The sequence below is a fragment of the Amaranthus tricolor genome, chromosome 15 (genome assembly GCF_026212465.1).
Source record: "Amaranthus tricolor cultivar Red isolate AtriRed21 chromosome 15, ASM2621246v1, whole genome shotgun sequence".
Taxonomy (NCBI): domain Eukaryota; kingdom Viridiplantae; phylum Streptophyta; class Magnoliopsida; order Caryophyllales; family Amaranthaceae; genus Amaranthus; species Amaranthus tricolor.
The window spans coordinates 11788536-11803758 of NC_080061.1; the positions used below are offsets into that span (position 1 = coordinate 11788536).

The 15223-nt window shown below is 32.7% G+C and overlaps 2 protein-coding genes across 4 annotated transcripts; one reads left to right on the forward strand and one right to left on the reverse strand.

Annotated features, from left to right (window-relative positions):
• The first annotated feature begins 5942 nt into the window (after positions 1–5942).
• Positions 5943–8131, forward strand: LOC130800644 (uncharacterized). 3 transcript variants are annotated; one of them, XR_009039466.1, is made up of 2 exons: positions 5943–6174; positions 7416–8131. XR_009039466.1 is itself a non-coding variant. In XM_057664209.1 (2 exons), the coding sequence occupies exons 1-2, from the start codon at positions 6155–6157 to the stop codon at positions 6974–6976; spliced, it is 411 nt and encodes a 136-aa protein (XP_057520192.1). In that variant the 5' UTR covers positions 5943–6154; the 3' UTR covers positions 6977–7187. The 3 variants fall into 3 exon arrangements, 1 of the variants encoding a protein (XP_057520192.1); XR_009039465.1 differs by lacking the exon at positions 7416–8131 and adding an exon at positions 6573–7187; XM_057664209.1 differs by lacking the exon at positions 7416–8131 and adding an exon at positions 6586–7187.
• A 2045-nt stretch (positions 8132–10176) lies between these two features.
• LOC130800645 (uncharacterized) lies at positions 10177–14591 on the reverse strand. Its single transcript, XM_057664210.1, has 3 exons — positions 14391–14591; positions 13325–13599; positions 10177–10383 (listed from the first exon to the last, which is right to left on the reverse strand). Exon 2 carries the CDS (start codon positions 13597–13599, stop codon positions 13333–13335), a length of 267 nt encoding a protein of 88 aa, XP_057520193.1. The 5' UTR covers positions 14391–14591; the 3' UTR covers positions 10177–10383; positions 13325–13332.
• Positions 14592–15223: the final 632 nt, after the last annotated feature.

Genomic DNA, 15223 nt, shown 5'->3' on the forward strand with positions numbered 1-15223 from the left:
TGGTAGTAAAATCCAATTACTTTAGTAAGGACTTCTGTCTTAAACATGGGTCTAAAATGGTTGCAATTCCATAAATAAAAGGAAAATCGGTAAAATATGTCTTCCACTTATCCATCATATCTGCAAGAATCGGCTTTAAATATAGATTAGTATCATCATGCGTATGTTTAAGAAGATGATAAAAAATAGTAATACACTCACTTATTACTAAGTGGACGTTTGGTTCGTAAACTTATGAAAAAATCTTAGTTGCGTGGTCATACGCTTCTAATATTTTATGTACACCTATAGCTAGTTCCCATATGTCATAAGTTATATAGCTATCTGTACACTCACTATATAGTTGTGTTATAACTAGACGATAAACAATCGCTTTTCTTAATAAATCGTTGGTTGAGCCCCAACGTGTAGGAGTATCTAATGACCAATACACTTTTTTTAGTTGATAATGGTCACATAATTGCTTATATCGTCTCTTTATCTGTCCACTTCTAAGCCACTTCACTATGTCTTTAATTGGATCTAATAAATCACTTAATTGTTTTATACCTACTTGGCAAGATAAATTTACTATATGAGCACAACAACGTATGTGTAATAATCTACCCCCAAGGATAAAACTAAATGCAAGTTCGTTATACAAAAGTTTCATACATTTAATGTTAACAGTTGCATTATCTGTAGAACAAAAAAATATCTTATCTAATAAGTTCCATTCTCTACATATCTCTACTAATCTGTATTTTATGTTTTCACCCGTATGTCTTTCGAGCATTGCCTCAAAAGCAATTATTCTTTTTTGAATAATCCAATTTTGATCTATCCAATATGCTATTACACACATATAAGATTCTAAATGTGAGAGAGCAGACCAAATATCACTTGTTATGCTAACCCTACCATTAAAATATTTAAACATTTCTACTAATTCATAGCGCATTGTTTCATATAATTTAACTGTGTGTCGTTTTAGAGTGCTCCTAGAGATTGCTCTATATTGTGGTTCCAAAGTTTTTCTAGTGTAACGCTCGTATGCCCTACTTTCACCATGGTTAAATGGCAATTCATCACAAATTACATACTTAGAAAATTCATCAATCATATCATTACGATTATATTTAAAAGGCATACATGTGCTGGGAATGTCCCACTGTCGGCTTCCACTTGTGGTCCCATTGCCGCTTGCTACATGAGTTTCTTTTGTGATTCCATGCTTCTTTGCTAAATGTTTGTTAAAAGATCCCGTACCACCACCTAACACGTATTCACAAAACACAATACATAAATTTTTATAAAATATGAATATATAATGTATGTATAAAAAACTGAAAAAGTATTTACCTCTGGCGAAATTGTATGAAACTAAGAGCTTTACTCCTTGACTTTCGCAAATTTGACAAGTGCATAAGAAAACATCTGGATTGTCGGTTGGTTCTTTTGTAATATACGACCACACATGTAAAACAGCCCTACCACTAGGAGGTGGCGTTGCCGAAAAAGGTTCACCCGGACCGGTCCCGGTTCCGATTTCGGTTCCATGGAACCATTGGACCGGTTCACCCGGACCGGTTCCGGTTCAGGCCCGCGGTTTTTAAGTCCGGTTCAAGCAGTTTTTTTCCGGTGGTTTCACGGTTCCGGTAACTTTTTTTTCAGCGGTAATACGGTTCCGCGGTTCGGGACAGTTCGGAACCTGTCGCGAACGGTTCCGATTCCGGTTCCGGTTCCAAGCGGTTCGGGACCGGTTCAGTTTTAGGTAACCCGCTTCATGGCCATCCCTAACACCATTGTACAAAAAGTAGCGAAAGTGATTAACTACTACAATAGTAGTACATAATCACTAACAACAAACTAACACATGCAAAACCCCAAATTTTTGTTACAAAAAATCAAGTGCTTTTGGTTCTAGCTTAGCACCTCTTTTAAGCTCTGATTGTATTTGTGCTTGTTACCTCTCAGTTCATAATTCACCGAAGAAAAATTTAAATTGTTAGAATGGAAGATTGGCTATAATCGCAATGAATCCATTGTAGTTAAATGTGACTTTAAATAAATAATCAAACTTATAAAACAAAGTTACATAAATTAGTAGGTTTATAAATTATATATGACAATCCAAGACTCTTGCTTATGTACACCATCGAGATTTCCAAGACGCCGATCTTGATCTTCAAACACGAACAAAGTAACAAGAAGGTTTTGAATGTGACTTGATATGGCGAGATGCTATACTCGAAAACATAATTTCCTCCCTACTATGATGCTTGGGAATGCATGCCAGAAGTATTTTTTGAGATACAAAGAATTTCTCTAAAATTCTAGCACATTGAATTAAAATAATGTGAGAAAACTAAGAAGGAAGGAGAAAACAGAAAATTACATAAAAATAGTGTAAGTTCTCTATGTAAAGTGCAAGAAAGGAGAAAAATTGCAGAAATATTGCATGTAGCCAATAACCTACACATGCCTTTTGATATTTATAGAATAGCAAACATCATTTCATGATGTAAAATGTCGCTCCATGAAACGTAACCTCGATTCACGAACAAATATCGCTAATAAATCAATGCATCCAAATATAATCTGATTATATAACCATATCAACCGAAAGTAGTTATTACATAACCAACAAAACGAACAATAACTAACTTGCAAAAAAAAACAAAACAGTGCCCGCATGGCCGCACCAAACCTATCGAGCCGACTGGCACCAGTCAACCACTCGACCGAGCACCAGTCGAGCCAACTGGCTCTAATCGACCACTCGACTGGGTTGGTCGTTTTCGGCAAATTTTTTTCCAACTTGTAGAGTCAACCCTCTGTCGACCCCACTCGACTCATTCGCAATTTTTGGGATATTTAACATTAATTAATTTATTCGATTAATTAATTTAATTTATTAAATTTCAAAACAATTATATGCTTTATCTAACAATAAAATAATTTACCAAATTAACAATGAAATTTAGATGTTAGGGTTTAGAAATTGGGGGAAATCTCACCATTTGTTAAAAGGAGGAAGTATGTGATCTTGTTCTTCTTTTTTTGATCATGCATGGTGAAAGGATTGGACTCAACAATGGGGAGAAGAGATGTAGAAGAAAGTAAAAAAACAAAGTATGAACAAAAACAAGTACAAAGATTAAAACTTAAATAAATGGTGTCTAGGACACCTACTAATCAAATAGAATATAGTATTTTAAATATGATTCATCAATACAATGATAAAATAAACCTCACCAATGCTTATGAAAAAACTCTCAAGTTCAAAGTTTTCATCTTTAATGGAAATCAGTCATCAACCTTTTCTTTATTGTATTAGCCTCCTCAACATATATCTAAATCTTATTTAGGGATCTTATATAATTCCTAAAACATTAGAATAAATCCTAACCCAAAGCCCAAATCCCAAACATTCCCAACAAGCTTGAGCCAAAACACAAATCTAAAGTTGGGACTGCACTGGGGTGCTTGAACAAGCACTCCATTTACTCAAATAAACACTCACTTCAATGGCCTTTTGTGATCTGTTATTGCCTTGTGTTATTTAAGGCACACCTTATGCATCCACTTACCTTGTCTAAGACACTCCTGCCCTTATTTAAGGCACCCTTTAAGAAGCTCTTTATTGCTTCAACAGTTGAGCATGAATACATCTTATTTCTCCAACTCTTTATAGAGCTAATATTCCAACATCTTAGGCTAGATTTCCCAACAATATTATCTTGATTTCATTCTTGATGTGTAGTATACTATTGTGTAGTATATTAATGATAATTATAATGAGGCAAGTTTATGTATGATCACTTTAGAACATTTTTTATTTGATGAGAGCGTGTATGGTCTGACCATATGATCTTTACAACTCAAATATGTATTAACAAATTTGAAATTACATAGAGGATCAAATGTCAAATACCCATCATTTTCAGTAGTTACTCTTACATTTAGGATGATCTTGAAAAAAGTTAGACTGTTTCTATACTTTGACTAGGTTAAGGGTGGGCGGTAGTCTATGCTTGCACTTTTAGTAGGTTGAGAATCCCATTGACACCATTCATTTCTTCTAATGGAGGCACACAATGCATCAATGATGACTAGCTCAACAAATGTTATCTTTTTTTGAACATTTTGTCTCAAAATGGGCTAAATCTAGGCCACAAATATGATTGGAAATATCAAAATTAGCATGTTTTTGGAAATATGTACAAATACAGGCTGATATGGCTGATCCATATTCATGACAAAAAGTATGACAAGCGAATTCGTTGTAGTAAGCACTATGAGCCTTACATCTTCACCATTTGAGGGATCCTTCTCCGTTGTCAGGCCTATATGCGGTCAAGTCGGAGATGGAATGAACTTGAAATAGATAATTCTTTTAGCCTTATTGGCTATATACTGAGATTATTTTTGTGTCATCATGGTGAAAATCTTCCCCTTTACAAGTAAGATTAAGTGTTCATATCTCGATCGCCTTGGAACTAACAGTTTTTGTTATTTTCTTTAGATTTTATTATAGTTTTCCATTTATGTTTACTTGGGACATATTCATGCATTGCACATGTGTTTATTTTGTTAATATGTTGATGGATTACATTAGTGATGGTTGGAACGTTAATTGTGTTTGGCGGAAATGCCATGACATGATTGTAAGAATCGTCTGATGGTACTGAACAATAACACATGAGCCGATTTTAATGTATTGAGTTCATGAAGAGTGCATTTGATGTACACTCCATTTCAGCCACTAGTCATGTATGAATCAAGCTCAAGCCACTACTTTTTTATTATCATATTCAGTCCACTCTTACCAATTGTTAGTATTTGAGCTCAATTTAATGCAACAATCAAAGATACATTTGGTCGTAGTTTAAAGGGGCCAACAATAGTCATCATCAACTAAAACATTTTGTATTCTATATAAAAACATTTAACAATAGGAGTAGCAACTCATCTAGAAAATAGGCCAATAAGTAATTGTTACAATCGGATTGTCGAAAGAGTTACCCCATAAGATTATTCGCAACGTTCATTTTTACAAAAGATACCGTTTTGATGGGTAAAAATGACGTTCAATATCTTTTTCGGTCTACGTGCTGGAACATAGGCAAATAAATACTTGTTTCAACCTGATGTCCATGGATTATCGCGACACCCATTTTTTGAAAAAATATTATGATAAGTAAAAACTGCGTTAAAGTGCTAAAACACAAGAATACTATTGGTAATTAAGAAAGTCAAAGGTGATTAGGTATTGAAAGTCGAAGGTAATTAATAATGGTCAACAGTCATTTAGGCTGGTCAAAGTTCATTTGAGATTGTCAATATCACTTGATCTAAATGGTGTAGACTTTGATAGTCTGGTGTCTAAAATTCACAAAAGTACTAAATTTAAAAAGTATAATTTGCGTAATATTTATATTTTAATGCGAATTCATTGTGATGTTATGTGAGTTAATAACCTGATATGATAAGTAAATGTAGTCAAACCCCTTACTATGACTCTGAGGCTGTTATTAAGCAATTCAAAGTAATTTTCTAGCCAAACACAACTTAGTTCACTATTATTTGAACAATTCAAGATGATAAAAACGTTAAGAACATACAATCATACGAGGAAAATTGAAGTTCTTTAGAACCAAAATTTTACAACAAAAATCAAACTATCTAGCATAAAGTGAAAAGTTGATATTTCATTGGGAATACGGCTAGGCTAAAGATTCGAAGAAATCAGGGGCAGATCTAATGGGAATCAACGATGTCAACTGACATCACTTAAATTTTGAGAAAAAGATTAATATTATAAGTTTTGTTGGCTAAGTTGGAAAAAAATAAACTTTTAATCAAGAGGTCACAAATTCAAACCCCTTTACCACAAATTTTTTTGGCTTTTTCTGATTTTGATAATAAAACACCTGACCAGCATTCCCATTTCAGTTTGCCTGGCACACCCCTCTTTAATTCCCCTTTTTTGTGAAAAAATAGCAGCCTTCTTTTTTCCCATTTTCCCACTCATTTTTCAATTTCAAAAACAAGTAAAAAAACCTAACTTCCCTCCAATTTTCACCAATCAGCGAGAAGCCGAGAACAGCCAAACAGGACAGCAGTCAGGAACGACGGTAACGACAATCTGAACTCAGTCAGCAACCAGACAATGGCGACAATCAGGATTAGGTAAATAAATTAGGGCTTTTATGTTTCTCCTTTTTAATTCTTAATTCTATTTATCTTTAATCTATTTGTTATGAGTTTATGAATTTATCTATTTGTTTAAAATTTAGGGCTTTTATAATTTATATGTTTATCTATTTAGATAAATTAGGGTTTTTAGTTTTATAATTTTCTTAGTTGTGCTTAGATAAAATTAGGGCTTTAAAAAAATTAGGATTTTTTATTTGTTTACCTAATTAGTAATTACCTATTCAGCAAATAGAAATTGACAATTGTGATTAATTATTTAGATAGTTTAAATTTTAAAGGTTGTATATTTGTGATTAATTAGTTATTTAGTATTTTAGTAATTTAGTTTGATATTTCAATCGTGAATTCGTGATTAATCATTGTATTTATAGTTCGAATGAATAGGTATTTTACAAAAATATCTTTTGGATCGTCTTTTGGCATTATTAATTCAAAATGTGAAAATTCACCAACTCCCCTAGAGGAAGCTCAATTGCCTCAACAACTCAAAGAAACAATATATTCTATGCTTGCTCAATTGTCTTTGAGTCCATCTCGTATAAGGGGGCAAGGTTATGATGGAGCAAGCAACATGCGAGGTCATATTCATGGGCTAAGGACTTTAATCCAAAATGATTGTTCATCGGCACATTATGTACATTGTTTTGCTCACCAACTTCAATTGACTCTTGTTAAGGTTGCACACAAACATGTTGAAGTTGAGAGTCTTATTGATTTGATTAATCTTGCATTGAATACTATTGGTGTTTCTTATAAACGTAGAGATGAGTTTTGACAAAAACAAGTGGAGATGGTTGAAAAAGCCTTATATGAAGGTGAGTTATTAATTAGAAAGAGTTTAAATCAAGAAGTTGGTCTTCAAAGACCTGGGGATACTCGCTAGGATTTTTATTTTAAAACTTTCTCCAAATTCATTCAAATGTTTTCTCCTATAGTTAATGTGCATGATACTCTTGCACTTGCTGGAGATGATAATATAGCTAGAACTCAAGCTGTTTTGGATGGCATACAAAATTTTGATTTTGCTTTCATGATACATTTGATGAAATTAGTATTAGGGATCTCTAATGGACTAAATCTTTCTTTACAAAGAAGAGATTAAGACATTGTAAATGCTATGTCGTTGCTTTGTACTACTAAGAGGCAATTTCAGAAGGCTAGGGACGAAGTATGGGAATCTTTGATGAATGAAGTGAAACCTTTTTTTTGTACAGCATGACATTGATATTCATAGCATGGATGAGTTGGACCCTTTACGTGCTCGAGGAAAGTCGAAACACAGACTCTCAGATTGACAGATAAGCACTATTATCATGTTAATGTTTTCTACACGATTATTGATAAGCAAATGAAAGAACTTGATTGTTGCTTTCCTAAGATTAGTAAAGAGTTACTTATTGGAGTTGCTTGTTTGAATCCTACTAATTTATTTTTCAACTACAACAAAGAGAAGGTACTAAAAATAGCAAAGTTGTATTCCGATGATTTTGATTATTTGCCCTTAAATTGTCTTAGTTTTGAGTTGGATACTTTTATTGATAATTTTTCTACTGATAAGCGGGTTTCAAGCTTATGTACTCTCAGTGAATTCTCCACAACATTAGTTCAATCCGATTTGTACAAGTCTTGCCCAAACTTTTATATGCTTTTGAAGTGGGCGTTGATTTTGCCAATATCCACAACAACAGTAGAAAGAGTGTTCTCAGCAATGAACATTATCAAAACTGAGTTGCGGTACAAGACATCTGATTGATTTTAAATGATACTTTTGTAACTTATTTTGAATGTGATTTGTTTCAAAAAAAATTTCAAACGATGATATTATGCGCCATTTTCAGAATATGAAAACTCGACGTGGACAATTGCCTTGATCAATTGTTGGTTTATATGATTTTTTAACGCAATTGATATAATTATTTTTAATTATCGGCATCCCTTGTTTATTTTTCTGGTTTCGCCCCTGGAAGTAGGGGTGTAAGTAATTTGGTGAAAAACCGAACACCGAACCAAATAAAATCGAATAAGTAATTTGGTTTGACCATATTATAAATTTGGTTGGTTTGGACTGAATTTTAATTATAATTCGGTGTTCGGTTTGGACTCGGTCTAGGGTCCAACAAAACTAAAAAACCGAAATGTTAAAAGCATGTTATATCTTCCATTTGATCTGTTTGAATTTTTGCCCTTATTTTTAGATTTTTGTTAAAAGTTTTTGAATTGTTCAAATTAAAAACCCAAAAAAATTTTAATATCTATGTAGGAGCTTTAGAAAGAATAAGTTTGAAATAATACATGCAAATTTAATTTTCGGTGCAAAATATACAAATCGGTACAATTCGGTCTATTCGGTTCAATTTGGATTGGTATTTTATAATCCGGTTCGGTTCAATTTGGATTATAAATATTATGATTTTAAATTTGAAATAAAAATATCAAAACCGAATTTTATTCGATTTGATTTAGATTTGTATCGAATCAAAACTAAAAAACAAACTTTCACCCCTACGAAGAAATGACAATTTTAAACCTAAAACCTTACATAGAAAAAGTGATACATATTTCAACTGAGACAAAACACGGTTTGTATTTTCAAATTGGATATTCAATGTAAATTCTCTTTTCAAATTGGGATTAGATTTTCCAATCTTCATATATTTTTGCATGGGAATGCACCATGCTCAATCGTATAATTTCCACTACAATATTGGGCTTCAATCATAAAATAAACTAGATATACTCAAATATAAGATAAAATACGTGGTATAAATCTAGAAGATTGTGATATGAAACAACAGGTCAAGGACTGATGTCTCTCGATAACTCTTAAAAAACACAAAATTTTGAAAATATTTGTCAATGTTTACATTGTCCTTGACTTTTGCTCCACTTCTATTACCAGATATAAAAAGATAAAACATGTATTTCATGAATCATGTCCCCCTCCAACAATAAAACTTCCAATGCGTATGTGACCAAAAAACTACAATAAGCAAAATGATAGCAATTTACCATCCAATAACCCTAATCGAGTTCAGGCAACTTAAGCTACCTTTAAGAACGATAGTGCTTTGATGATCAAATAAAGATCATTCAGCTTTTATTCTGAAGGTGAATCCTGCAATCTTTTCTGCATTTTTGCTCATTCAGATAGCACAGAATGATCCAATGGTTTCAGACAATGAATTGACTTTAATACATGTAGCAAGGAAGAATTAATTAAGCATTCAAGAATTCCCTCAAAATAGATCAAACATTTGAATGCTACTCTCCTCGATGAAGAATAAGGATGTTTCAGATCTATCACTACACAACAATTTATTACCTTAACGCCATAAATGGCACACATAGACGGTGTTCAAAGAGTTGGATGTGTACAACTTTATAATAACATGCCTTTACACTAAAAAGAATATGGTCATGCAATGAAGTCCAACAAAATGGTGGCGGACAATGTTCTTTTGAACATGTCTCAATTAGTCTTTTGATTCAGCGATGAGCGCCAATGACTCTATTTAATTCTTTCACCCAGTTATCCTGTTTCTCACTACTCTGATTCTTAAAGATTTACTACTGCTCACAAATTGAGGGTCTTTACTAATGATTTATTGTTACACTTAACAGTTGAATGGGTAAAATCAATAAAGGGTCAACCTGAAACCCTGTCTCAACAGAAGAAACGAACTTAATAGGTATCGCAGCATTTTAACAAATGATTGGGCCAGCACATAGGAGGCAATGCTTCTTTTTTTGTCCACGCATAGACGTGCCTCGTGCCGTGGCAGGTAGACAGCAGGCTCATGTCCGGCAGTGAATGCCAGGCCAGGCTTAACTGGCTGTCTTACCAATGCAGTAGTCTAGACTAAGCACAATTAGATCTTATGTTGACAGTCCTGCTGGTGCTCAAGCAATATCAGAAATTTTGCAACTAAAATAGGGTAAGTTCAGAGCAGCTAGATTATCTGCAAGAGTAACCAATAGTCCAAAAATAGGCTACTTTATTAAACAGGCATAAAGAAAAAACAGAACGCTGGCATTCATGACAAATTTGTCTGTTCAAATTCTAAACATATCAGAAAATTGGAATGAACACAACACAGCGGAGTCTGGTGATTACATACTCCAAGCAAATGAGATTCAAGACTTTGCTCCTATGCAGATGAATCTCAGTAGGCATACAGTTAACTGCAAACAATAGCAAGAAAGATTTATCAGGCAAAAAAGAAACAAACAGTGAACTTAACTGTTGGAGGATTTCACTTGATCATAAAATGTTTGCATAGAGAGGCACTAGCACTGTTCTGGGGGAAGGATATGTAAAACTATAAACTTCGCACAGATAGCATAAATCATATCGAAGGAGCAGATAACGTTAACCAAAAAAGCACTTCCACTTCATTTTTCTTACTCTTTTCTCTTCTTTAAATTTGGTATTCTGGCTTACAATGGTGATGGGCTATGGTAAAACATAACCAAAGCATAGTTACACGAAACCGAACCCACCGAATCTCGTTTCGGAACCTACGTTCTGATACTCTAAATTAACATTTCCATGACTACATTCCCCAAATGATTATTTTCAAGCCTAAGAACATATAAAAATTAATACTAAAGCCCTTATTTTATTTTCTTTTTCCCTTTTTTTTTCTTTTTAGTCGTTTTCTTTTCTTACTCATTTTATTTTTTGTTGTAAATTAAAATTGTACCTATTTTTCCTACGTTTCCGAACTTCCACAATTAACGTTCCTCATTTTTGTTTTCGTTTCTCGTATCGAATCGAATTTCGTTTTTGGTTATCATTGAGCAAAATATTTATAGTTCTTTGGTTTCAGATTACAATGGATAATGGTAAAATAACTCATCAAATCATGTGTGCTTATTTATGTAGAGTTGTTCATAATGTTTGCAATTGAGGTTCAATCGGATAAAACCGCTATGTCATTACACGGGTAGCGTTGCATTTTATAATAAGTTCATGTCGCCCTATAATATTAAATTATCGTGGTATAATGATAATAATAATAATAATAATACTAGAGTCCAGTGGTGCTAAATGACTAAACCCCAATTGGCAATAAGCCATGTCAAACATTTCAATCTATGTGAGTGTTTCCACTTTTATGTCTCTGTAATTTAAAACCTAAATTTAAGGTGCCAAATCCATAAATTCTTCTCATTATATTTCCTTCCTTGTCAACAGCACCATGGTTCCCTTTACTATAATCATAACCAAAAAACTATTCAAATTCCCAATCCTCTCCCTATATAAAAACAATTACTTCAAATGAGTACCAAATCTGTACCTTCAAAATCTAATTCATAATTAAGCATGGTAGCAACTAAATAGCTTCACTTCAAATGTTTGATTTATTTTAGGTCCTCTACTTTGCTCGTAGGTTGCTGAAAGTATAAACCAAAAATAATGAAAATTAGAGGAAGAGAGATAGAATCTGGAGAAAGAAGGTGTCGTTGTAGGATTTTAAAAGCATACTTAAAAGCATGAATCCGTTTTCATGAATCCGTTTTCAAGATGCTAGTGAATCAAAGCTTTGGCATTATTTTTGTACTGGTTTTATAGCTTGAGTCAATATTACACATCTCTTCTTTTGACTTGGACACAATACTTTCTGCGATTAAAATTTCATGCATTAAATATAACATAACACAAGGGGAAACCGTCTCGCAAGAAGAATACACAGACAAATAAGGTTAGTCTTCATTTCATCCATATCTAAGACCTGATTATTACTATTCACTAAACTTTATCACATTTAAGTCTCTAAATTGGCCGTAAAAACAAGCATACACAACGAACACCGAGTATTTTCTTCTTCAGATGCCCTCAACTAAACCATGCTTTACTTCAAAATTTTAAAAAAAAACACTTAACTACAAGATTAAAAGGGTACATGGTCGTGAAAAATAGTTCTTTTTGAGTGAATGAAGACATGAGAGAACAACTAGAAGCAACGGTATGATGTGTCTAAGCCTAGGCTTTCCATACAATGTTTAGAAGTAGGACCACAAGATGATCACAAGACCTAGACACCAATGTTTATTACCCCATAGCTTGCTACCAAACAAATGTTTACAGGACGTAGAAGTCTTATGCCATAATATAGCTAAATAACACTAATACAACAAATTACATCAGCAAAATAAAATCACTTCTAAGGTTCTAACATTTGAGAAATCCATTCACGCTTTTACTATGTATACGCAAATTTTTTTTAAATGATGTATACACACAACTTTATCATTAGAGCTCACCATAATACCAACTCCTTCAAGGCCTATGCCACATAATTGTTAATACCAACACTAATACAACAACCTACATGGCTACATCGGAAAAAATACAATCAACTCTAAGGCTCTTACGAAGATTTGAGAATGCCATTTGTACTTCCACCATGTGTACACATAGCTTGCATTTAGACGAGAGGTAACTTCTAAAGAGCATAAAGCTAAATCGACAAAAAAAAAAAAACATGTTGACAAATTAATAGAGCTAAATCTGCACAAAGCATGTATCGATGAAAAAGCAAGGAATTGATTGAGGAAGAATCCTATGGACTATTGTAGAAAATTTTTTGTAGAAGTCAGGTGTCGACAATGCTCGGTTGCTTCAATTTTCATGAGCAGTATCAAGGCTCAAGTTATTCTTGGACTTAAACCGTATTGGTCGAGAACAATTAAGTGACATGGGGTACAGAACACTGATAACAGCTTGATATCGGAGTTAGAAAGTCAAAAAACCAAGAAATTTGAGAATAGATGTACAACATGAGCTAGTAAACAAAAGACGGCAACATAATGAAAAAGACGGCAACAAATAATAACGCCCTAAATTTATTAATATTGGAACAAAAAGAATAGAAACACAAATATGTAATCAATATAGCCATGGAAGAAACTCAAAAGACAATTTAATCATCATAGCATCTAAAATGGATGCAGAAAGCTTAGAGTAATCATATTCTAACATAAAGCATTCACGTGTTCAAAGAATGTAACAAAAAGGTAATTCAAACAACATCAGATGTCCAATGTCCAATGTCCAATGTCCAATGTCAAAACAAAAGCCCACTATGAATCATCAAAGAAGTTAGTGCAACATCCAAACCTGAAGATTTATTTAGAGATGTCTGAAAGGACCTCATCATAAGGGTCCCTGCGTCCAGACACATTGGTAATTTGAGCATCCCAAGCAAGCTGAGAGTTGTGACGCTCAAATGTCCAAAAACCATATGGCCTCAACGGCAAACTCCACATTTCCTTGGTTTTCTTGCATCTATCTTGCAATGAATACAAGTGCTCCCTAAATTTTTTGTCCCTTTCTTTCGGATCTTCCATCAATCTTAGAACCAAGTTCTCTGCAAACTCCATGATGAAACCCATCTTTGCCAACAAACATCACCATAAATTAAACTCAATCATAAATTTAGATAACAGGAGAAAAAAGAAAATTATATTTAAAAGCACAATATTAAGCTTCAGCGCATAAGTATAACATTAGATGAAGCTTCTAATATTCATAAGAACTGAAAGTACAATTCATGAATTTCATATTTTCTACAGTGAGAAAAATTTTCAATGCAGCATCACCAATTAGTTTCATAACCATCATAAGAATTTTTATAACATCACTCACATGTTTAACGGTTGAATAGAAAAGCAAACCTCACAGCATAAATATCTGCTTAACTCCAAAATCCATATAAACAACAATGTTCTGTCGAAATTAGCATGACTTCATATCCCAACATTCTTTCCAGTAAAATTCAAAAAACGAAAACAAAAACACAGAGAAAAAAAAAATCAACACAGACTGTATTATAAGCAACAAAAGTGAAAAATAAAAACAAAGAAATACAAAACGAAAGCAAATACAAAATGAAAAAAAAAAAAAAAAAAAAAAAAAAAAAAAAAAAAAAAAAAAACCAGCACAGATCAACCAAATACAAATCGAAAAAAAACACAAACAAGATTAAAAAAAGCAACCAAAAAATAAGAACAAAAGCAATGAAGATTAAAGACCCAAATAATCGAATTAGGGTTATGCGAAGAACACAAAAGAACCAAACTTAGTTTTAATCAAATTAGAGTTATGCGTAGAACAACAATCGAATCAGGGTTATGTGTAGATTAAAGACCCAAACTTGAACAACAATTAAAATCAATAAACTAACCTTGAAGAGCAGAAGGACTAAAAATCAAAGGCAAAGATGAAGAGATTGGAATAGGAACGAGGAAGAAAGGGTTTGCGTCACTAGGGCGTGAGAACAATTAGAGTTATGCGTGACTTTCTCTCTCTAGATGTAGCAAGTGAGGAAAGTATGAAGCCAAGGAAAAAAGAAGCAACGCTTGGAAGACTACTCCCTCCGTTCTTGATGAACCTACAATTGAGAAAAAAAAATGTTTTAGGTTGTATAGATATTATTTTATAAAATAAAATAAATTTAATGAAGGAAAAATGGAAATTATAAATATTAAAAAAGTATTAAAAAGAAAGTTAATAAGAAATATGTGAAAATCATAAAAATATAAAATTGTTAAAATGTAGTTAGTAGAAGGTATATGGAGAACATAAGTATTATTAAAATATTAAAATGAAAATAAATAAGATAATTTTTATCTAAAATTTATGATATAAATGGAAAGATTTTTTATGGGCTGAACAAATGAAACCCCCTAAAATGAAAAGTAGGAACTTTTTTAAGAAACGGAGGGAGTATTAATTATTTCGTTCAATAATTGGGTTTTCAGTTTTTTTTCGTAAAATTAAATTCAAATCTAATTATTTCGATTTTTTTAATTTTCAAATCTAATTTAAACCAAATTTCAAAATCACCAAAACATATTAGTTATTCGATTGGGTCTCCTTCGATTTGAGGTTTTAATCCGAATAACTTTTATCCTTACATATCGCCCAGTACGGTTATTAGTTTTGAGCGTATAATATACCCTTTCAACCGTAAGATCGTGAATTTTAATTTCTAATTGGTATCTTGGAAAAAGATCT